The sequence below is a fragment of the Mustela erminea genome, chromosome 13, assembly GCF_009829155.1.
Source record: "Mustela erminea isolate mMusErm1 chromosome 13, mMusErm1.Pri, whole genome shotgun sequence".
Taxonomy (NCBI): Eukaryota; Metazoa; Chordata; class Mammalia; order Carnivora; family Mustelidae; genus Mustela; species Mustela erminea.
The window spans coordinates 13961611-13984461 of record NC_045626.1 but is presented as its reverse complement, the minus strand read 5'-3'; the positions used below and the strand labels follow the sequence as shown (position 1 = coordinate 13984461).

The window sequence follows — 22851 nt, the reverse complement described above, 5'->3', positions numbered from 1 at the left end:
GCGAAACTGGAAGAGCTTCATTTCTTGTTTTGAGGGTCAGATGTATGAATTTTTACATTTGGCATGAACTTAGCACAAGATACATGTCTCAAAAACATATCACAGAGTAATTGCTAAGTTCAATTACATTAAAGAGGGTTAAAACATAAGTGGGGTATCTTCTATCTTAGCAGAGTACTTAAACCCACAAAATAATATGTATGTTCTATGTACTATAAACTCAGCCAGTGATTTTTTTTTTTTAAGATTTAATCATTTATTTGAGAGAGGAAAAGAAAGCATGCATGCGAACACAAGTGGGAGGGGCAGAGGAAGAGGAGCGAGAATATGAAGTAGACTCCCTGCTAAGCACAGAGCCAGTACAGGGCTCCATCTCACAATCCTGAAATCACAACCTGAGCCGAAACCAAGAGTCGACACTGAACCAGCTGAGCCACCCAGGCGCCCCTGTAGCCAGTGATTTTTACCTTTTCTCTGTTCAGTCATTAACAGACTCAATAGAAGATTTTGATACTGCATAGTTACCAGTGTAAACAGGGGAATTATTTCTGCTCCTAGTCCTTTTTCTTGTGTCTGCTTCAATTACTAATACTATATCATTAGTCTTCTCTTGATTCATTTACTTAATTTTTATGGGTCTCAGTGATTGAAATCAGATGAGAGAATGGTGGTACCTGCCCTTTACGATCAGGTTTTCTAATGGAGGAGACAAAATATAATTTAAAAATTTTTTAGGTTGTAATGTGAAAAAATCATTTTAAGAAAGGAATATTTACTTTGCTCTTTTCTTATATTCTAAGCACAGTTCTAAATTCTTTCTGTATCCTAACTTATTTCATCTTCACAAATATCCCATGGTGCGATTCTGAGCCACAAGTCATGCTTCCTCCTTCTATTAAAAGACAGGTATTTCACCTAGTGTTGGGAGATTGGAAAGTACAAGTGATTTCTTTTAGATTTATAGGTACTCACTATTGATAAGAAGTATTTTTTTTTTAAACAAATCTTTCCACTGATGAACCAAAACTTTTTGTGTACCTACTAAGCCACGTTTTTCTTTAGGTATTAGAGAGGTTACAAAGTTGAAGTACATATGGCCCAGTCTTCAAAATGTATTTTGTAATTTTTAGGGTTAGACCTTTTCTTTGTGGATTGAACACATACAGCACAACTTAGTTATATTTTTATGAATACTACTACATAGAAACTAGTGTCGTTTTGGAGATACGAATGTTTTAAACTCATTTTTTAAACATTAAAAAGTTAATATTTTCAATTACAAAAAAATACTTTACAATATACTGTGAAGGTTGACTGAGTCTCTGCTTCATTTATCTCTGATTTTTACCTCTTTATATGGGCTTCTAATATTAAGGTTTATCATTATCATTAGAGAGGTCTGCAAAACTAATTTCTGCCAGCACCTTTGTATCCACTGTTTACTTTTCTGGGACCAGAGAGAATGAGGGAGAAAAAGTCCTCGTTTCAGATTTTGCAAATACTTTCTGTAATCATTGACCTGTTCTACATTTCAGGTTTGATCTGTTGATATTTATGGCTGTCCGTTCATATAACATCAAACCTTTTAAAAATCAGTTATTGCTAATTTTTTCCCCCTCTGTAATTCTCTAGGGAAGTAACCTTCGAGTCATTGTTGGTTGAAAAATCCAGTTAGCATTTGTGGGGCAGTATTAATGCAGGTTTTGGAGTTATAACACGCAACTTACCTTCTCCTACATGCCGGTGGTAACCGTTTGGTATTGTCCCCTTTTCATTCAATTTTTCTTTTAGGAAATTGTCTCCTGCTTTCCACCAAGCTCTACTCTCTTTTTGTCGAATGTCAGCAGATAGTCGTTTAGGATCAGAGGTAAATTATATCATATATTCTTGGAACTGTCTTAAAATATTTGGTTTTTCTTCTCAGTATCTCATCCAAAAGCAGCTGTGATAAGACTCCATTTCAAATAAACATCTATTTTTTTTAAATAATGCTCTAAGAAATAATTTCTAAAATTTTAAACTTTTAAGAAAGATAGTTGATTATTTCTGGCCTTTCAGTTAAAGTTTTGTTTAGTATTAAAGTGACCTTTTGTAGTCTATTTTTAATTTGTTATGTCTGACATATGGTAACATGCCTCTTTTGGGTATAGTTTGGAAACCAGTATAAGTGTACATATTGTTTATATTTCAGTTATTTTTAGATCACTCCATTATTTCATTAGGCATGGTTATCTTTTTTTTTTTTTTTGTAAGATTTTATTTATTTGAGAGAGAGAGAGCACAAGTGCGGTGGAGGGGTAGAGGGAGACCAAGAAGCAGACTCCCCACTGAGCAGGGAGCCCCACATTGCTAGACGATGCTAGACTGAATGAATCCCAGGGCCTGAGATCATAAACTGGGTTGAAGACAGTCGCTTAACTGACTGAGCCACCTAGGTGCCCCAGCAGTGGTTATCTTTGATGGCTGAGTTTGTTAGCTCTCAGATTATTGTTCCCTGAGTGCTTTGTAATTGTTGGAGGTTCATCTTGACAGGATATTTTATTATTTTTTTCTATCTTTATACTCTTCCCCTTTTTAGTTGTTGTGTTGTGGTTGATTCCACTCGACCTCTGGTGGGCTTCAGTTTCACAATGTCATTGCTAATAGAAAAGAGCTAGAGGATGGCTTGGTTGCATTTCTGGCAATCCTCACAGCAAGTCGGTTGGCCTCTGGGACCACCTCTTGTATGCAGCTTCACTCTAGCAACTCTCGCCGAAGGCATAGATCCTAGCTCTATAGGGCATCTTTTCAAGAATAAAAGAAGAACCGCTGAAGCTACATCTGTCCTGTGTTATCTGTAGTTGTTCCCAGAACTACAGCCTAGTAGGGCTCCTTGGATTCCCCCTTGATTCTTCCTGGTGTTTTCAACCCATTTCGTGCTTACAGAAATGTTTATCCTATGTGGAACACAGTTCCTGTTCTTGTTGATGGGGATGTCCTTATTATTCCCATGACCATCAGCAGATGGAATTTTGGATGCGTGCTTGGAGCAGAGGTGGCAGGGTCTAAAGCAGGTTCTAAACTTCAAGAACCATCATTCATGGAAGTTCTACACTGTCATCATTTATTAATGCTTTGGTTTTCTAGGTGTCTCGGATTGCAGACAGTGAGAAGAGTGTTATGTTAATGCTGGGGCGCTGCCTGCCACACATTGTTCCTAATGTGCTGTTGGCAAAGAGAGAGGTGAGACACACAGAAGTGTTTTCATCCCAGTAATTCCATCATGTTGTCCATTTTCTCTCATTTTGAAGTTTAGTGTTATATTTTTATTTTGTTAAAGTCTATTACTTGCAATCATATTCTTACTTTTGTGCATGCATCTCTGCTCCTAGAAAATGGTTTTACACCTCTGTCAGGTGAGTTCAGTAAAACTGCATGGTATTCATGTTTTTCCAATTGTGCTTAAAGCAGCATTAGCTTCTGCAACACTAACTATTACTGTAGGTCCATTTATGTGCCATGAATACTGTATGTTTTTTACATTACCAGTTAACTAATTTATTTTATCTCTGTTTTTGATATGATATGCTCGATATGTATACAGAAATAGACCCTCTTCATACTGAAAATAACTGGGACTAATAATGTAACTTTTTTCCTAAATGTACTTGTAATGACCTTATAAATGTTAGTTTTATTATATTTGTTTGTCAATAATCACACTTGTCTTACAATGATAGGATAGTTGTAGTATTGACAATAACTTTTGAAAGTACCTTCTTTTTCTTTTCTTGTAGTTAACTCTGTTACTGACAGATGCTTAAAATATCCAAAATACAGTAGCCCGTATCTTTTAGTCCAGATAGCCTCTGTATGAGCCATAGTGTGAGGAGTTATCTTTAGAGTTAAATTTAGCCAAGAAAAGAGCAATAAAAAGTTACCCATAATCTAATTTAAATGACAGTGGATGATTTATTTGTAACCAAGTTTAATAATTTATTTGAACTATTCAATTTATAAACATGACTTCCAGTTAACAAAATATTTTTTGTATAAAATGGGTTAAGGAATATTTTAGAATATATCCTATAAGTCTTCTGTTACCCTCTTAATATTTACCTGATTTCAATCATAATTCTTGGGACCTACAGTATGATAGGTACACAGTGCATTGGCAAAACCCATATAAAGCTTATACTTAATTATCCGTTTAGCACAAGAAATTTGTACTGATCCTCAAGAAAACTTATATGTAGAAACTTACATGTAAAACTTATATTAAAAATGCTTATTCCTGTAGGTGTTTTGAATTGAAAAATTTAAAAGACTGTTTTCTTACTGGTGGTTTTATTTTACCTAATATATAAAAATAGTTGTGAGATATTCGTTAAGTGTGGAAGATTCCTGTATCTTGAAGGATCAGTGTCCAATTTCAGATTGTTTTGCAGTTCTGCCTGGCAGAATGGTGTTTGAGCTTCTTTTCCTTTTTTAGCTTGTAACATAATCCATGCAATGCATTAATGTTTGCATCCCTTTTACTATGTTTCCTTAATATAGTATTTAAAATAGCACAGAAACCTAATTGTTATGAGATGCAGTTTAAGCCTTATTTTAATTTTCCCTTTTTTATCATAAAAGATTCTACCACTAAAATCTGATTGTACTGCATGAAATATTTATAAATTTGCATCATCAGGAATCAGATATACTATATATATATAAATATATATGTAACCATATATATTTATACATATACACATTTTGTTTGTGGTATGATGTTTACTTTTATGGCTGGTTTAAGTTTTTTGTATTTAAAAAATATATACTTATAATTCATGAAGGAAGTGATCGTTTATCTTTGTTGATTTAATTATTTGTACATTATTTTATCAGAAAATTTACCATTTATAATATATCAAAGTTGTATTCTCTTGAAATTAAATTGATAAATAATGAAGTTTATCTTGGTTTGGTTTGAAACCAATCCCAGGGCATGAAAGGACAAAACTTCTATTTCATTTCATGCTTTGATATTAGATTACCTTTATTTAATATTTCACCTTAATTCCTTAAATACATATTTTTAAAAAGGTCTTGTGATTAAAGGATTAATATTTTGATTTTTTCTTATTTCTCAAGTTTTATATAATCTTTTATCAGGATAAGCCTTTTTATTAATATGTAAATACAATTAAAATGCCCTTCAGTAAACTGGTCATAGTAATATCCTAGCTGGTTATATAAATAAATCATTAGAAACTTGATTTAAGGTTTTGGTTAAGTAACACATTTACATGGTTAACTTCTTTTAAATATAAAAAGATAAACAACAAAAACTCTTCTCTTGTCACTGAGCCACCATTCCACATGCAATAAATGTTATTAGTTTCTAGTATATTCTGTTAAGTCCTTTGCCCATTTTTTAATTAGGTTGTTTGTCTTTGTTTTTGAGTTGTAAGAGTTCTTACAATTCTGAATATTAAGCCCTTATTTTATATATGATTTGCAAATATTTCCTTCCATTTGGTAAGTTGTCTTTTCACATTTTTGATAATGTCCTTTGATGGACATTTGAATGTTTTTCTTTTGTTGCTTGTGTTTTTGGTGTCAAATCTAAGAATCTCTTGCCAAGTCTGGGGCCAAGAAGATTTATCCCCTATGCTTCTTTCTAATAGTTTTATAGCTTTAGTTCTTATATTTAGGTCATTGATCCATTTTGTATTTGTATATGGAATAAGGCACGGGTCTATTTTTATTCCTTTCATGTGATTGTGCAATTGTTCCAGCACTAGTTGTTGAAATGTTTCCCCCTTGAATAGTTTTGGCACCTTTGTCAAAAATTAGTTGTCTACAGATGTTTGGATTTATTTCTAGACTGTCAGTCCTGTTCTGTTGGTCTTACCAACCACACTATTTTGATTATTGTAGCTTTGTACTAAGTTTTGAAATTGGAAAGTATGAATTCACTGAGTTTTTTTTCTTTTTTCAATATTTACCTTTTCAAGGCCCCTTGCAGTTCCTTAGGAATTTAATATTCTACTTTCATTCTGCAGTTAAACATCATTGGAATTTTGAAAGGAATTGCCTTGAATTTTATAGATCACTTTAGGGAGTACTGCCATTGTTTGTTTGTTTTTTTTTTAAGTTCTTATTAATTTATTTGAGAGAGAGAGAGTGAGAGAGGAGGGGAGGGACAGAGGGAGAAGCAGACTGCCCGCTGAGCAGGGAGCCTGATGCGAGGCTCAGTCCCCGGACTCTGGGATCATGACCTGACTGGGGATGAAGGCAGACACTTAACCAACTGAGCCACCCAGGCACCCAAGGAATACTGCCATTCATATGGCAGTAATTCTTCTAATTCATGAACATGGGATTCTTTTCATTTATTTATGTCTTTAAATTTTTCCAGCAGTGTTTTGTAGTTTTCCATGTATAAGTCCTTCACTTCCTTTATTTTGGTTTTTTTAAAGGTTTATTTACTTATTTTAGAGAGAGGGTGCATGTGTGGGTGTGAGAGGGGCAAAGGGGGAGAATCTTTCATGTAGTCTCCTTGCTAAGCACAAAGCCTAACACTGGGCTCCTTCCCTTGACCCATGAAATCACAGCCTGAGCCCAAAGAGTCTGATGTTTAACCTACTGAGTCACCTAGGTACTCCTTTTGTTACTTTTTTTTTTTCTTCACTTCCTTGTTTTAATTATTCTTAAGTATTTTTATTGTTTTGGATGGTATTATAAATGGAATTTCCCCTTAATTTCCATTCAGATTGTTCATTGCTAGTTTATAGAAACAGAACTGATATTTGTGTGGTAATCTCTTACCTTGCAACTTTGTTGAATTAGTTTATTAGTTCTAGTAGTTCTTTTGTGGATTCTAATGTGATTTTCTTTATCTGGAGTGACATTATCTATAAATCTTCCTTTCCAATTTTGGATAGCTTTTATTACTTTCCCTTGCTTAATTTCTCTGGCTAGGACTTACAGTACAATGTTGAATAGCAGTGTTTTGAGAAAACAGATATTTATTTTTTATCTTTTTCCTGATTTTGTGGGGAAACCTTTCAGTTTTTCACCTTTGAGTATGATACTGGGTATGGGTTTTTCATAAATGCCTTTTATCATATTAAGGAAGTTTTCTTCTATTCATAGTTTGCAGTGTTTTTGTCATGAAAGGATGTTGAATTCTGTCAGATGCTTTTTCTGCATCAATTGAGATGATAGGTATTTTCCCTTTGTTCTATTGATGTAGTATAATATGTTATTGATTTTTCATATATTGAACCAGCCTTGCATTCCTGGGATAAATCCCTCTAGGTCTCAGTGTATAATCCTTCTCATGTATTGTTGGATTGGGTGTTAGTATTTTTTTGCACATTTTTGCATCTAAAAATTTCTGATATATTTGTTCTATAGTTTTAACACTGAGAATTGCCTGGCCTAACATGTGGTCTATTCTTGAGAATGTTTCATGTGCACTTGAAAAATAAATCTTTTGCTGTTGTCAGGGTGTTTTATATATGTCTATTAGATTTAATTATTTTATAGTGTTCAGGTCCTCTGCTTCCTTACTGATCTGTTTATTTGCTCATCCATTATTGAAACTAGGGAATTGAAGTCTCCAAATACTATAGCACTGTATTGTATTTTTTCAGAAATATTTTGTGCATGTAAGCAAACTCAAATACATGATCTTTCTTTCATGACTTACACAAATGGTACTACACTTCTACGTACTATTCTTTACTTTGCTTTTTTTCCATTTAACATTATATTTTTGTATCACTCTGTGTCAGTATATAAAGAACTTCCTTGTTCTTAAGCCTGCATAATACCTAGTCTTTTTATGGTCTTTTAAACATGTCTTAAATTAGTGTTTTTCAGACTCTATTGGCCACACTTAGTAAAAGACATTTTATGTGATGTGCCAGTATATAATACATATATATAATTAAAATGAAAGTTTGACAAACCAGTATTGCCTTTACTAATTATGAAAAGTTAAAAAAGAAGACAATCAATATCAAACATAATTTTATAAATATTTTTAAACAATAATGCCTAAATAAACAATAAAAAAGAAAAGAATACTCCACAATAAATGAAACAAGATGGGATGGAGAGGGAGACAAACCATAAGAGACTCTTCTTCTCACAAAACAAAAACTGAGGGTTGGGATGGGGGGGTGGTAGAGCGAGGGTGGTGGGGATATAGACACTGGGGAAAGTATGTGCTATGGTGAGAGCTGTCAAGTGTGTAAACCTGGTGACTCACAGACCTGTACCCCTGGGGCTAATAATACATTATATGTTAATTTAAAATTTTAAAAATTTAATTAAAAAAAACGAATGCTCTTCATGATCCACTTAATTGGTTTTTGACCCATTGTTTTAAAGGGAGTGACATAAAATTTAATTAAAGCTATTTAATAAATTAAACTTGTTATTTTTTATAAAACTGGAAAGCACAGTGAATATAGATGTTAGTGTTATTTCTTTTGTTTTTTAAAAGAAAAGTAACAAACTCATTAAATCTATAGGTCACAATTATTACATTTTTAAAATTTAATGTACCGTAATGTTTCAAATCTAAGATGCCATTAATTGTAACAATTATGCCCCTTTAAGAAAGAAGTCCCATGAAATTATAACATTTTCCATTATAAGGTATACCCTAATTTCAGAGATAATTAAAAGAGAAAAAAAATTTCCTCCTATCTATTGTTAAGTAATGGTAATCTTTTTTAAAAAGTGTTTCAAAAGACCTACTTGCCTGTTGATTTGGGGAGGAAAAAAAAATCATGAACAAATTTTCTATTTGTGGCTTATGTAGTAATTCATCTTAATGGGTTCATTGAAGAACTTGAATCTTTCAAACCAAATTACAGAATAAATGTATGTATATAGGCTAAAGAAGTTGATTTTTCAGTCTCTGCTTTAAATGCATTTGAAGGGAAAATTCTGTAATTTAAAAATAAGATTTCATAACAGATTACTTCTAAAAAGCATTTTTAAATAATACATCTAAATTTAATTTTTATTTTCATTCTATGCCAAGGAAAGCTGACTCGGAAAAGCAAAGGAGAAGTCTGGGCCTGGAATGGGGATGAGCAAGTGGAAATGGGGAATGAGTCCAAGCTTTCTTTTTGAGATGTTGAAATTGTTCCAAAATTAGATTGGTGGTAGTTGCACGACTCTGCATATACTAAAAACCATTGAATGTACACTTGAATTTTTATGATATATAAAATATGTCTCATTAAGCTAGAAAAGAAGGGGCAAAGGAGAGAACCAATTCCCTAAAAAAAATTCTCTATTTATTTTTGAGAGAGTGGGAGCACCACATGAGCAGGGGGAGGAAGAGAGGGAGAGAGAGGGAGATAATCTCAGCAGACTGCACCCTGAGCACAGAGCTTGTGGAGGGGCATCCTGTGACCTCGAGACCACGACCCAGCTGAAACCAAGAATCTGACCCTTACATGACTCAGCCACCCTGGTGCCCCTTCCTAAAAGTTTTAAATGTAGTATTGTCTCTAAAGATCTGCCTGTCTTCTCTGAGAAACCGAACTTCACTCATTCATGTTTGCTCCATGATGCATTTTTTAACTTAGGAGTGATAATAGCCCAGGTAGTTATAACTATATGAGACTGGTAGGAAAAGGTTTGACTTCTACCCTTCTAAGTTCTTTAGCTAGTCTAATAATGAAATTAACATAGGACAGATTCGTAGGAGAAAAATACATTCAATTACGTATGTATATAGGGGCCCAATAGCAATATAAGACCCAAGGACAAGCTGGGCAATTAGGCTTACTTGCAGTCTTGGGCTGATGGTGTAAGAACGGGGAGGAGAGGGATTCACAGGACAGTAAGAAGAGCAGATGTTTGGTAGTTGGGTGTTTGTCTTTCGTATAGATAAGTCATTCAGATAAAATACCTATTTCTTGGAAGTAGCTCTCCTTTTGGGCCAGGCCCCCTATCTAAATTCTTTTTGGTAGTTTAAAGAAGAGGTGAAAGTTTTTCTTGGGTCTGGTGGATCTTAATTGCCTTCAGCTCAAAATAGTCTACATGCCAAAATGGGATATTTTGGGAAGACTTGTTCTGAACCCCTTCAAGAGTTATACGAAAGAATAGTAGATAAGTAAAGTAAAATAGGTAGTATGGTGAAGTAGATAGGATTTGTTCATCTCCTTTACCTGTTTAATGTGTGTTTTTATGTGTATGTTAATGTTGGAAGTAAATCCCATGCTCTTTAGCAGTATCACTTTTTTTTTTTTTTTTTTTAAGATTTATTTTGGAGAGGTGTGGGGAGGAGTAGACTCACTGCTGAATGTGCAGGGAGCCCAGTGCGGGCTTGATTTCATGACCTGAGCTGAAGGCAGATGCTTAACCAATTGAGCCCAGGCGCCCCAGCAGTATCAGGGGTTTAAAAAGTCATTCACGTATTTTAATTAGGCTTCCTGAAGGTTGAACCTTAGGAATAATTCTAAGATAGATAATAATAAGCCTTAGATAATAATTTTGAGAATAGATACTTTAGGGACCCTTGAAGTATAGAACTTTTCCAGAGGTGAGTAATCTTTTTATTTCTTATGTGAGTCTTTGTAATGTCCTTCCTTTCTCTTCCTTCTCTCCTTCCTTCCTTTCTTTATTTCTTTATTTCCTTATTTCTTTATTTCTTTTAATTTTTTTAAGTAAGCTCTGTGCCCATCATGGGGCTTGAAATCAGAACCCAGAGATCGGGAGTCTCATGCTCTACCAACTGAGCCAGCCAGGCACCCCTCTTTCTTTTTTAAATGTATTACTGTCAACACCCTGACAAGTTTCAACTGAAAATCTAAATTGGAGGTTGTACCCTTATTATAACTTGAATTTAAATTGTAATTTAGTATTGCTTAACATCTAGGCAAAAGACAAAATGGAAAATTTTAAGGTAACAGCTAACTAAAATTTTTAAATGAAGCTTTACTTATAGGAAATAATTTAATGGAAAAATGAGGGCAAGCAGTGAACTCTTTTACTGGACTAATAGGTTAACCTTTCTAGAACGGTAAAATTTTTCTTGTTGACCTGAAGCACTCAAACATTTCCTCCTTGGCATCTCATCTAAATGGAATGCTTCCATTTCTGTTTTAGAGTTCTTACAGATCTTGAAGCCCTTGTCTAATCAACATTTCCAGGCTTTTTTTTAAAGTTAAAATTTGCCTTCATTTCCCCCACCCAACATCTAATCCCTCAGGTTGTTTTAGATCCTTTTTAGGTGCTTGCTCTCCTCGCCTCCCACTCACTCTTTGTTGTCTGAACACACCAATCTTCGTAAGACTAAGAAAGTTAAGTAAAAATACTCATAAAATCAAATGTACAATTCTCTAAAGACGTTTCCTACCTCTAAAGTTATCTTTGTTAAGATAACTTTGTTATCTTTGTTATCATTAGAAGTCATTTTGTTTTAGTTGTAAAACCGGACTATTTAATGCCCTACAAAATCCCTTTGGCAACCTAAGATTGGAGAGGTAGGCGATCCTTCATGTAGAGAGAAGTAGCTTTGTTATTAAAACTGTGAAAGTCATTTACTTGAGTAAAATGTAAATAATTAAGCCTTTTAGATTAATGAATTCTAAAGGCCTTATAAATATCTTTTTCAAAATGACAGTAAAGTAATGGAATATGTACTACAGTAGGAGTACTGTATTGATTTCCTCCCTAGTAATTAGTAGGACATCTGTTTTAGATTTCCTCCCTAGTAATTAGTAGGAGATCTGTTTTATATTAAGTGTGTACTTCAGTACACACTTATTGAGTACTACCAGTTGCTAAAGCATGTTTTAAATAAAATATTTAAGATTTCCGTTGCCTTGAGGTATGGACTCAGTAACTTTTTGTGTGTGGTTGGGGGGGCCACTACCTTTTGAATATAATGTTACCAAAGCAATAGTATTTTCTTACCATGGTTTTTACTATTTTTTTTAAATCAACGTGCAGTATTAAATCTGATTTGCTTAAGGATCTTTTCATGTGAAAAATTCCTTTTTTTTTTTTTTAAGATTATTTATATATTTGAGAGCAAGAGAGTGAAAGAGAGCACAAGCAGGGGTAGAGGAGAAGGAGAAGCAGGCTCCCCACTGAACAGGGAGCCCTGCACTGGGGGCCCCAGCATCATGACCTGATGTTTAACCAACGGAGCCACCTGTGCATCCCATGTGAAACATTCTTGAGCTTTAGATAAGATGTCTGACATTGCTCTCCTATTCTCAATACATTTTTTGTATGTAATCATTTCAAGTCATTTTTAAACCACTACCACCCTGGGGGGAAAAAAAGCTACCACCTTGCCTCCTGAAGGAAATTTAGCTACCACATTTTAAATGTTTCATTCAAGAATTATAAGGAAAGTTTTTAAAACACTAGACCTCTTCGTTGGAGACATGATACCAAAGAGAGAATATTGGTTCATATCTATATATTTATGAATAGTGTAAAAATGGTGAATACAGACTTAATAGATTGTGATGTGGATATATTAATACTTCAGAGGCTTGAAAGAGATGAATTCACAGTAAATAAATGTGAATATACAACAGCAGATACATATGTACAGAATTCTTTATTTCAAGGGTGGTACAAATAGAACTTTTGAATAAATGAGTGAATTTGTACAAATAGAACTTGTGAATAACTAAGATATTTGGAGCCAGTCATAACGTAGCAATTAAAATCCTTGATGATCTGTGAGAAACAGACTACTCTTTCCACTTTTTTCTGCCATCACTTACTGGGCCTCTTCTCAGCTCTGTATTTCTTTAAGAGGAAGAGACTGACCTACTTTATACACTGAGTTACAGCTGTTTGAGCCATTAATGTGCCAAGATGTGCTCAGTTCTCCTCGGCGTGGAATATCCAAAAATGATTGGCAATGACTTCCCATATGTTGTTAACTTTGCCAGCAAGAAATAAAAGCAAATGGCAATATAACTTATTACTGTGATTCAGAAAAGTGAAAAGTATTTTCCTTCAAAGTCCTAAATTCATAAGCATACAAGAAGGTAAATTCATAAGGGTTCAAGAAGTGACAGGTTTTCCTCCCATGTGTCAGTTCGAATTGGTTGGGAATAGCTGCTGTGTTGAGAAGTGCTTTGGTAAGTGCTAAGGCTTTGTGAGCCCAACTTTGATCTCACAGGGAAAAATTAATAATTCTGCATGAGCAATAAAGAAGGAAATTGCAGATTGTATATGAAATATTTCCCATTTCTGTCCTGATCTTAATTCTTCTTTTGTTTTACTTAGAGAAACTAAAAATCAGAGAAGTTTGTGATTTTTCATTAGGTTTTCAGTTTTGGCACATCTACGGCCATATTTCAGTTAAAAGATTCTTTATATTAATGTAGAATATAACCTTCCTCTTTGATTAAGGATCTGAAAATGAAAGGCACAAAGAATAAATAGTAACAATTATTTTGCTATGCTTGTTTTCAGATAAAAAAGCTAAATAATTGTACTTTATGTTTTCAACAGTGTATATGTATGCATTTGCAATTATAGCAAATATCTACATTACAAAACTTAAAAGAGAAATACAGTAAGAGGAGAATGGAAGAGTGCGTATGTAGAGACAGTGGAAACAGGAAGAAGGTTGAGGAGAAGCAAGAAAACTCAGGAAAGAAGGATCTGACATGAGGGGAAAATATAAATAAAATATTTAGAGTCTTTCTTGATTTTCATGCATTAATATTTTTTCTCCTTTTGTTAGTGCCTTCTAGAGTAACTGCTTTTTCATCTTTAAGGTTCTTTTCTCACTGGGATATGCTGATGCAATGTCTCAGTTCTCTCATGAGTATCGTTGGCTCTTAGTAGTCCAAATGGAATCCTCTAAGGATTAGGATAGTCCTTGTTATTAATAATCTCCTACTCTAGTATTTTACTTAACAAAATAAGATCTTAACTTTTTTTTTTACTTTACTTTTTACTTACATTACTTAACAATATAAGATCTATACTTTGTCTTCCATTCCCAGTACAAAATTTTTTTCCCTTATTACTTTTTATTAGTTTTGCTTTTCATTTGCTCACTAATGTAAAAACTACAGAGGGCCCAGATACAAAGATGACAGAATAAATGTTTTAAATTTGTTCTTACTTCTCAGCTCATACCAGATCAGCTCATATCAGATTTATTCTTAGCTCTTATGTATATCTTTGTACCTTCAATTAAAGATTTGTACCAGGTAATTATAATTTTGAAATAATACATAAAGACTTGAGAAATAATGGGAAGGGACTTGTAGTCATTCCTCTAAGTTGTAGTTTCAACTCTGCTAAAAAATTTATCATCCTTTTCTAAGGAAGCATCTTCAGAATGGGAAAATACTTCTACAGTCTAGCCTTTTCTACAGGATATTGTACCTTATTACATAGTGATCAGTTCCTTTTATATATATATTTTTAAGATTCTATTTATTTATTTGAGAGAGACCACAAGTAGAGTGGAGGGGTAGAGGGAGAGGAAGAAGTCAACTCCCCGCCATGCAGAGAGCCTTATGCTAGGCTCCATTCCAGGACCCTGGGATCATGACCTGAGCCAAAGGCAGATGCTTAACCCACTGCGTTACCTAGGTGCCCCCATCAGTTTCTGTTTTAAATCTACTAGCACTTTTTGGTGGGTAGGAAGATAGATGGGAAAAAGAAATGGTGGGAGTAATCATTCTGTTCTTACTACATCACACTGATTTCCTTAGATTAACTATAGAATATTATTTTTACAACTTAGAAAAAGTTTTCCTCCAAAAATATTTGACACTTTTGGACCTTTATTCTCATTAGATTTGAAAATCTGTTCCAAAATGAAAAACATTAATATCTTTTGAATATATTTTAGAATTTTGTCTTAGTTTATTTAAAATGTGGAACAACTTTGATTTACATATTTCTTCTGGAGAGAGAAGTGAACTTTTGTTATTACTTTCCTACAAAATACTGAATTTACCTCTGCATGTTGAATGTGCAACAAATAAGATATTACTAAAATTTCCATTTGAACATAAAATATTTCTCCTAATACTTCTACAGCAGTGCTGAGAGCGTTTGGCATCTGTGAAAATGGTTTTCTTTTTAATTAGCCATGTGGTTATGTGGGAAGGGTACAAAATTTTTAATTATAGGTAGTCTTAATTAAGACATAATATTGTATTTATGGAAGTGGGATGAGTTGTCTTCATTTTCTGTTAGCTTTTTAAATTTTAAAATATAGTTAACTTCTGCAAGTTTTTTTTAAAACACTTTCAAAATTAAAATTACTGTATCAGCTTAAAGTAAGATAGAATGTTACTTAGTGCAAAAGCTAGTAGACCATTAGAAAGGACTGGATGAGGAAGTAAGGTTCGTAGAATCTTTAGTAACTTGATTACGTTGTGATTCACACTTTCTTTACAACCAACACATAAATACATGTTTCAGTGTTTTCTCTTGAATTACTTATTTTACAAAATTAGAATTTGCTCTTTTGTATGTTGAGGTTTATTTCATTTTAAATGTCCATTTAAAAATACTCTGGGGTTTGGAAAAATGAATATTTTGCAATGCATTTTTACTTTGCATTTTTCCACCTTCATATTTCTTCAGGAGTTGATCCCCCTCATATTGTGCACCGCATGCCTGCATCCTGAGCCTAAAGAAAGAGACCAGCTTCTCCACATACTTTTCAATTTGATCAAGAGGCCAGATGATGAGCAAAGGTAGGTATGACTACTTCTTTGGGAAACACATATAGTGTTGATTCATTAATCTTACTCATTTGGCATCATGATTGCATTTTAATCTAAGTGCCTTCTTTCTGTCCCAGTATTTATTTTAATAAGCAGAGGAAACATTGGCCCCATTCACAGAGTTCTGCAGTGTTTCCTTTTTCTTTTTTTTTTAGTGTTTCCATTCTTACTATTCCAGTTACTCATGTTGAATTTGTACACTTTTATATTAGCTACCTTTAGACTTCTGATTCAGATATCTCTTCGCCTTTGTCCTTCACTTTTGATTTTAAAGAATTGCTTAATATTCCCCCTTTTCCCACAGATGAACTAGATATGTCATGACTTCTCAACAGAAGTTAAATATTTAATATATGAATTTCTGCATCACTGGGCTATTTTTAAACCAGTTAACTGTGTGGCTACAGGAATACAGTATTTTGTTTTGCTAGTTGTGACACAAATCTCAACTATTGATACCTGAGTGAAGAAATGAGTTCTATCTGAGAGTAGTGAAGGGACACACATCAGGGTGACTTTCCAGAAGAATTGGTAATAGGTTTTGGTCAAGCAACAATGATGTTTACCACAGAGAGTAAAACCTTTAAATAAAAGTGAAACTTTTAAGTGAAGCTATGCAAATGTGAACATGAACAAAACATCCTTGTGGGTCAGTGGGTTAAATAAGCAATGGATGGGTGAAATTGGGCAGTTGAAATGTTTTTCTGTGTTACAATTTTCTATTTTAATGAATACTTTTGCAAAACAGTAGTACCTTATGATTAGGTAACTTTATATATTCAGTACTCATTTCACTGAATGTCAACATTTTTACCTCATCTGAAAATGTTGGAAAATCTTAAGAGTGAACCGTAGAACAAGTAAAGCTCAAAATTTTAAATACAAATGATCTCTCAACTCTGAGAATAAAAACAGTCATACAGACTTTAAAACCTTATGAGTATATATCTCTTTCCCCTTCTTACCAAAATATACCTGGGCAAGCAGAGAAACACGTCCTTTCAGGATCCAGTCAAGATGAATCTGCACCAGCACCTCACAACACCTCTGGTTGAATAGAAAGAAAGCAAATTAAATCCCCATTCATTGCAAACTGAAAATTTTGCAGAACAATTTGATGGTGCTGTTTAGGAAAATTAATATTCTATTTTCGCATTGAAAACTACTATTCCCAGACTACTAACTCTAGGAAACAAACTGAGGGTTGCTGGTTGGCCAGAGTGGAGGGATGGTGTTTAACTGGGTGATGGGCATTAAGGGCATGTGATTTAATGAGCACTGGGTTTAATACGCAACTGATGAATAACTAAAGTACATCTGAAACTAATGATAATGCTATATGTTAATTAATTGAATTTAAGTAAAGTCAGATAAAAATATTATTCCCTGTCTTCATGACTTAATTAATAACTAAATACCATTGATTACATTATTTTTAAATTTACAAGGCAAAAGCCTCGAGATCTCTAGCCTGTTTTCATAGACTCCACATGTGAAGCTAATAGCTGCCACCTGGTGGCCAAAAGTACCCGTTAGTTACTTCAGGTTTGGACTTTTTATTCTCTTGAGATTTGAAGATCTATTCCAGCATGAAAAACATTAATATCTTTTGAATATGTTTTAGAATTTTGTCTTCACTTATTTAAAATGTGAAACAGCTTTGGTTTGCATGTTTCTTTGAAAGAGAGAAATAAACTTTTGTTATTACTTTCCTACAAAATAATGAATTTACCTGATATGACAGGAATTCAGCACTCATGTTCACATTTAAATTTTTCACCTTTCAGATACATAAGTACTTATTAAAATATACCTATCAGTTGACTCACTGTGTATATAATTAACAAAGTGTAATATATTTACCATATCATTAATTGTTACTTTTCCTTACTTAATAAACCTCAGGCTTCTTCGATTATATCCTAAGAAAAACTTAATATTATGCTTAGTATTGGTGCTTTTTGCCTATTCTTTGCTAACAACTGTAATTGACACCATATTTCTACCTGCATCAAATAGTAGTTAAACGGTCCCTGTCCTGTGATTTTTCTACAAGTGGGAACGTTAATTTTTTTTTAGAGATTTATTTGTTTATTTTAGAGAGAAGGAGAATGTGTATGAGTGGGGGGCAGAGGAGGGAGAGAGAATCTCAAGCAGGCTCCCTCCTGAGTATGGAGCTCCACACGGGTGCTCTTAGCACCCTGAGATCATGACCTGAGCGGAAGTCAACAGTTGGATGCTTAACTAACTGAGCCACCCAGGTGCCCCACGTGAACATTTTTACCATAACAGAAGCCTGTTTCCAGTGCCGTTAATAATCTGTTAATAGGCCATCGGACCTCTTCTGTTTTCAACCTGATTTTCAAAATTGTCATACTTTTTAAAATTAACTCTTGTTGGCTAAGAAGTTTGCCTTGAGGGGCCTAGCATTTTTTCAACAAGTATATACATCTTTAGTATGTAGACGGTGGCTCATGATTAAAGTTATTTCACATGAAGTTTTCATACAAGTGTATACTTCGTGCAAATGTTGAAATGCCTACATTTTACCTAAATTCATTTATTACACAAGTCCAGCATTTGTGGAACCAATGTATATGCTTTTTCACGATTTTAAGATACTAATGGGGGAAAAACAATGTTCAGATATTGGGCAGTTTCCACTGGGGGACAGGCAGCTAAAATTCTGTCTGTATATCTTAGAATTTCTTTTCCCATTTTTTTTTTAAGATTTTCATTTATTTGACACAGAGAGAGAGAGATCACAAGTAGGCAGAGAGGCAGGCAGAAAGAGAGAGAAGGGAGGAAGCAGGCTCCCTGCAGAGCAGAGAGCCTGACGTGGGGCTCGATCCCAGAGCCCTGGGATCATGACCTGAGCCGAAGGCAGAGGCTTTAACCCACTGAGCCACCCAGGCGCCCCTTCTTTTTTTTTTTATTTATTCATTTGACAGAGAGAGATAGATCATAAGTAGACAGAGAGGCAGGGAGAGAGAAAGAGGGAAGCAGGCTCCCTGCTGAGCAGAGAGCCCAGTGCAGGGCTGAGATTATGATCAAGCTGAATGAAGGTAGAGGCTTAATCCACTGAGCCACCCAGGCGCCCCGCCCATTTTCTTTTATTCACTTTGTTTGCCTCTCCAAAGCAGAAGAAAATAGAAAAGCAAAGGGAACGTTGAGAAATAGGCATAGAAGATAATAATATACATATAAAGGGGAATCGGATAGATAAAAATACCAGATAAAAATGAGAATAAGAAAAAAAAAAAAAAAAATGAGAATAAGGGGCAGTGTACAATGAAGATACACCGGCTCAGTATTTTCCTCATTGTTGTCCAGGTACTTTTTGTCTGCCGTTGTTCTTCTAACCTGAAAGAAAATTTAAGATCATTTTGCAGTTTAAGTTAAGTTGACTTATTTTGAGAAGTAGCAGTGGGCAGTGCTTGGGCTTAAAGTGCTGTTTCTGTAATTAATATGAATTAAACATTCTAATTTGTTTTTCTTAGAAGCTGCCTACTTTAAAACATGTATTGAAAACATACTTTTTCCCCCATGAGGTTTTACTGTTTTGAACTAGATAAAAGAGGAAAAGTTTATAATTCTGCATTTTAAAGTCATTTAAAATGAGCTTCATTCTGAAGAGTGAAAAATCATATTTAAAGCTTTATACTTTCTTAAGTTTCAAATCTGTCAATTCAAGTGAAGTTACTATATTATTTATATACTGATTCTGTAACAAATTACCCCAAAAGAAAGTGGTTTGAAATAACATTTATTTTTATATTGCAGTTTATGTGAGTCACTTAATCTGGGTCCTCTGCTTTGGTCTCTAAATAAGGCTGTACTCAAGTGTTGGGTGATGCTGTCGTCCTGTCAAGGCTCAATCTGAAAGGATTTGCTTCTGAGCTTATTCAAATAGTTGAATCACAGACAGGATTCAGTTTCTCTTGTGTTTGTGAAGAGGCCCTCAGTTTCTTAGCGGCTTTCAGCCAGAGTTTCCTTAAGTTCCTTGCTGCGGGGCCTCACATACTTCATCAAAGCATGCCAGCTGAGAAGGCAGTAGAGAGGCTCCCAAAGATGGACATCACAGACTTCTATAACCCAATCTCAGAAGTGACATCCCATCACTTTGGCCATTATTCTGTTCATTGAAAGCAAATCATTAAGTCCAGTCTATACTCAAGGATATGGAATGACCTAAGAGCATGAATATCAGGAGATAGACAACATTGAGAGCCACGTCAGAATCTGCTACCCCATTTATCTTGTGTAATAAAATTCCAATTTAAGAAATACCGTTTTTAGATTATAATTATAGAAACATTGGGGAAATAATGACTGGCTGTTTTAGTGTCTAGAAGCTGAAATTCGGTAGAAGCTAAAGCTTTAGACATAGTATCCCAGAATGCATGTATGGGAAGTTAATTTAGGAGGTATGCGATTAAGCGTCATACCAACAGAGAATTCTTTCAGTGTCTCACAAATGGTGCTGTCACTAAAAATGTTGTATATTATATGAATTACAGAGCTGGCTCTTTTTAACCCTTGGCAAGTTGTGCCTTCTCATGCAATACAAGTTGTTTATTAATTTCTGTTCTTTTTCAGGCAGATGATCCTGACGGGTTGTGTGGCGTTTGCACGTCATGTTGGACCGACACGCGTAGAGGCTGAACTTTTACCACAGTGTTGGGAACAGGTAAATAACTGTATTGGGTTTTCCCCTCACTATTATATTCTAACCTGTTATAAGTGCTCTTATTTTCTCTTTTAAATGCCAGTAGGAAATAATGTGGAATCTAAATTATGCTCCTGTATCTGTAGGCCAGCACAGTAATTTCATAGCACTTAAGAATGCTCTGGGATGCTTTGCTTTCTTCAGTCTTCCAGCAAATAGTTAAGAAACACTGGTTACATTGCCATGTAGTGCTGCAGTCGTTACATACAGTAATGAACAAAATACATACAGTGCTGAACAAAAGACAAAGATCTTTTAGTGGGGAGATAAGAGTAAAGAAATAAATGGTATGTCATAAATTACGAACAAAAATAAAGCAGAATAAGGATTAGAGAATGATGGAGAATGCTATTTTAGAAAGGGTGGTTAGAGCAGGAATCTGAGAAAGGAATGATTAGGTAAGGATCTGAGTGAAGTGAGTTAGTTAGTATAAATATAAAAGCTCTGAGGTGAGTTCAAGGGAGAGCGAGGCCAATGCGTGTTTTCGTGTGTGTGGAGGGGGCGGGAGAAATAACATACATATTATACATTTGTATATATTGCAAATATATACAGAATATAAAGTATAAACCGTTGATGTGGGAGGTTTTTGTATTTATAATCCAGCTCACCCATTTACTCACAATACTTTTGGTTTTATATTGAATTTTAATATTCCAGTCCTGTGGAGAACTCATAGGCATCGACTTTCTAGACTTGGTGTTTAGGTCATTGAGTGGCTTACTTATCCATCTTTTAAAAAAGTTGGATTTCTTTCTTAAAAAGACAGATTTCATGGCCTTATTTATAAATAGCATAGTTATTTATTCTTATTACTGGTCTCTCGAATATCACTAAAGCATATGGCCCTTTGGAATTCTATTCCTAGTTTCTTTGAGTATTCATTTTTTTTCTTTAAAATGTAGTTGAGTTTTATCTAGATAAACTATCTAAACTAAACATTATATAAGGTCCTCTTGTCTCTGACAGTCTCCTCATGTCACCTGGATTATAGTGCATACTGATTTAGGGTGTGAAGCTCTAATTATTGAAAGTCAAACTTGGGAATAGCATATACAGTTTTAAATTTACAATTCTGTACAGTTATTCATAGGTACATACAATTACTAATCGTTTTTTCCATTTCTTTTTTTGTTGTTGTTAAGCACTATTGAGATAGATATCATATACCGATTTAAAGTGTACAATTTAGTGCTTTTTAGTATATCCACAGAGTTGTACAACCATCACCACAATCAGTTTTTGGTTTTTTTTTTAAGATTTTACTTATTATTTTAGAGAGAGAGCTTGACAGAAAGAGAGCATAAGCAAGGGAGGACAGAGGGAGATACAGGCTCCTGCTGAGCAGGGAGCCCGATGCGGGGCTCGATCCCAGGACCCCAGGATCGTGACCTGAGCTGAAGGCAGCTGCTTAACCAACTGTACCGCATAGGCGCTCCCACCACAATCAATTTTAGAACAGTTTTAGCACCCCAAAAAGAAACTCCAAATACCTTTTAACTTAGTTCTCTTAGTTCAAGTTTATTTTGGCTATTCCAGGTCCCTTGAATTTCCATGTGAATTTTAGTATGAACTTACCAATTTCTGCAAATGAGGCATCTGGAATTTTCATAAGGATTGCATTTTATCTATAGATCAGTGTGGAGAGTATCTCACCATCCTAACAATAATGGGCCATCTAACCCATGAATTTAGGATGTCTTTCCATCTATTTAGTTCTTTTCAATTTTCTTTCAAAAATGTTTTGTTGCTTTCAGAATATAACTTTTGTACTTTTTTTGTTTAATTTATTCCTAAATATTTTATTCTTTTTGATACTATTGTAAATAGAATTTTCTTAATTTTATTTTCTATTTGTTACAGTATAGAGAGATACAGTTAATTTTTGTATGTACATTTAATTTTAAGACTCATTGAGCTCGACTAAAGAAAAGCAAAATGAAAGTTTACATATAACATGCTTTGACATTCAAACCATTCTGCTTTGAAGTTACTATTTCTGGAAAATTTATTTTACAGATATTATAAACATCTTTACCACCATCTCTTCTATTACTTGAATAAACATGGATATCGGGGCTCTGTCTAGCCAACTACCTCCTGTTTGTTGCCCAGTAGATTGCTATGTAATTTCTTTTCTTAATTTTAGGCATCCAATACATTAATGAATTATGTCACCTTTTCATATGGGAATATGAGAACAGATATACTTCTTTTCCAGTCAAGGAAAGATTTATATTCTATGAAGAAGACATATGGGAACAAAACCCAGTATGTGTCATTTTTTTTGTTATTTTTTGTTATGGTTCAGTGTAGCCATCACAGCAGCAGAACCCTATCATCTTGCATATACAAACAGGAATGGATTGAAGTCTGCTTACGTTAAAAACA

The 22851-nt window shown here is 34.2% G+C and overlaps 1 protein-coding gene across 9 annotated transcripts in view; it reads left to right on the top strand.

Moving 5' to 3' along the window:
• The window catches only part of RELCH (RAB11 binding and LisH domain, coiled-coil and HEAT repeat containing), a 109075-nt gene that overhangs the window by 34062 nt on the left and 52162 nt on the right, over positions 1-22851 (top strand). For all 9 annotated transcript variants that reach the window (XR_004278360.1, XM_032311606.1, XM_032311607.1 and 6 more), the window contains 4 exons: positions 1792-1867; positions 3127-3222; positions 15589-15701; positions 20331-20421. Coding sequence is in view for 8 of the 9 variants with exons in the window: in XM_032311606.1 (XP_032167497.1) it covers positions 1792-1867; positions 3127-3222; positions 15589-15701; positions 20331-20421 (376 nt within the window). In the remaining variant the exon portion in view is untranslated. The remainder of the gene's footprint in view (positions 1-1791; positions 1868-3126; positions 3223-15588; positions 15702-20330; positions 20422-22851) is intronic.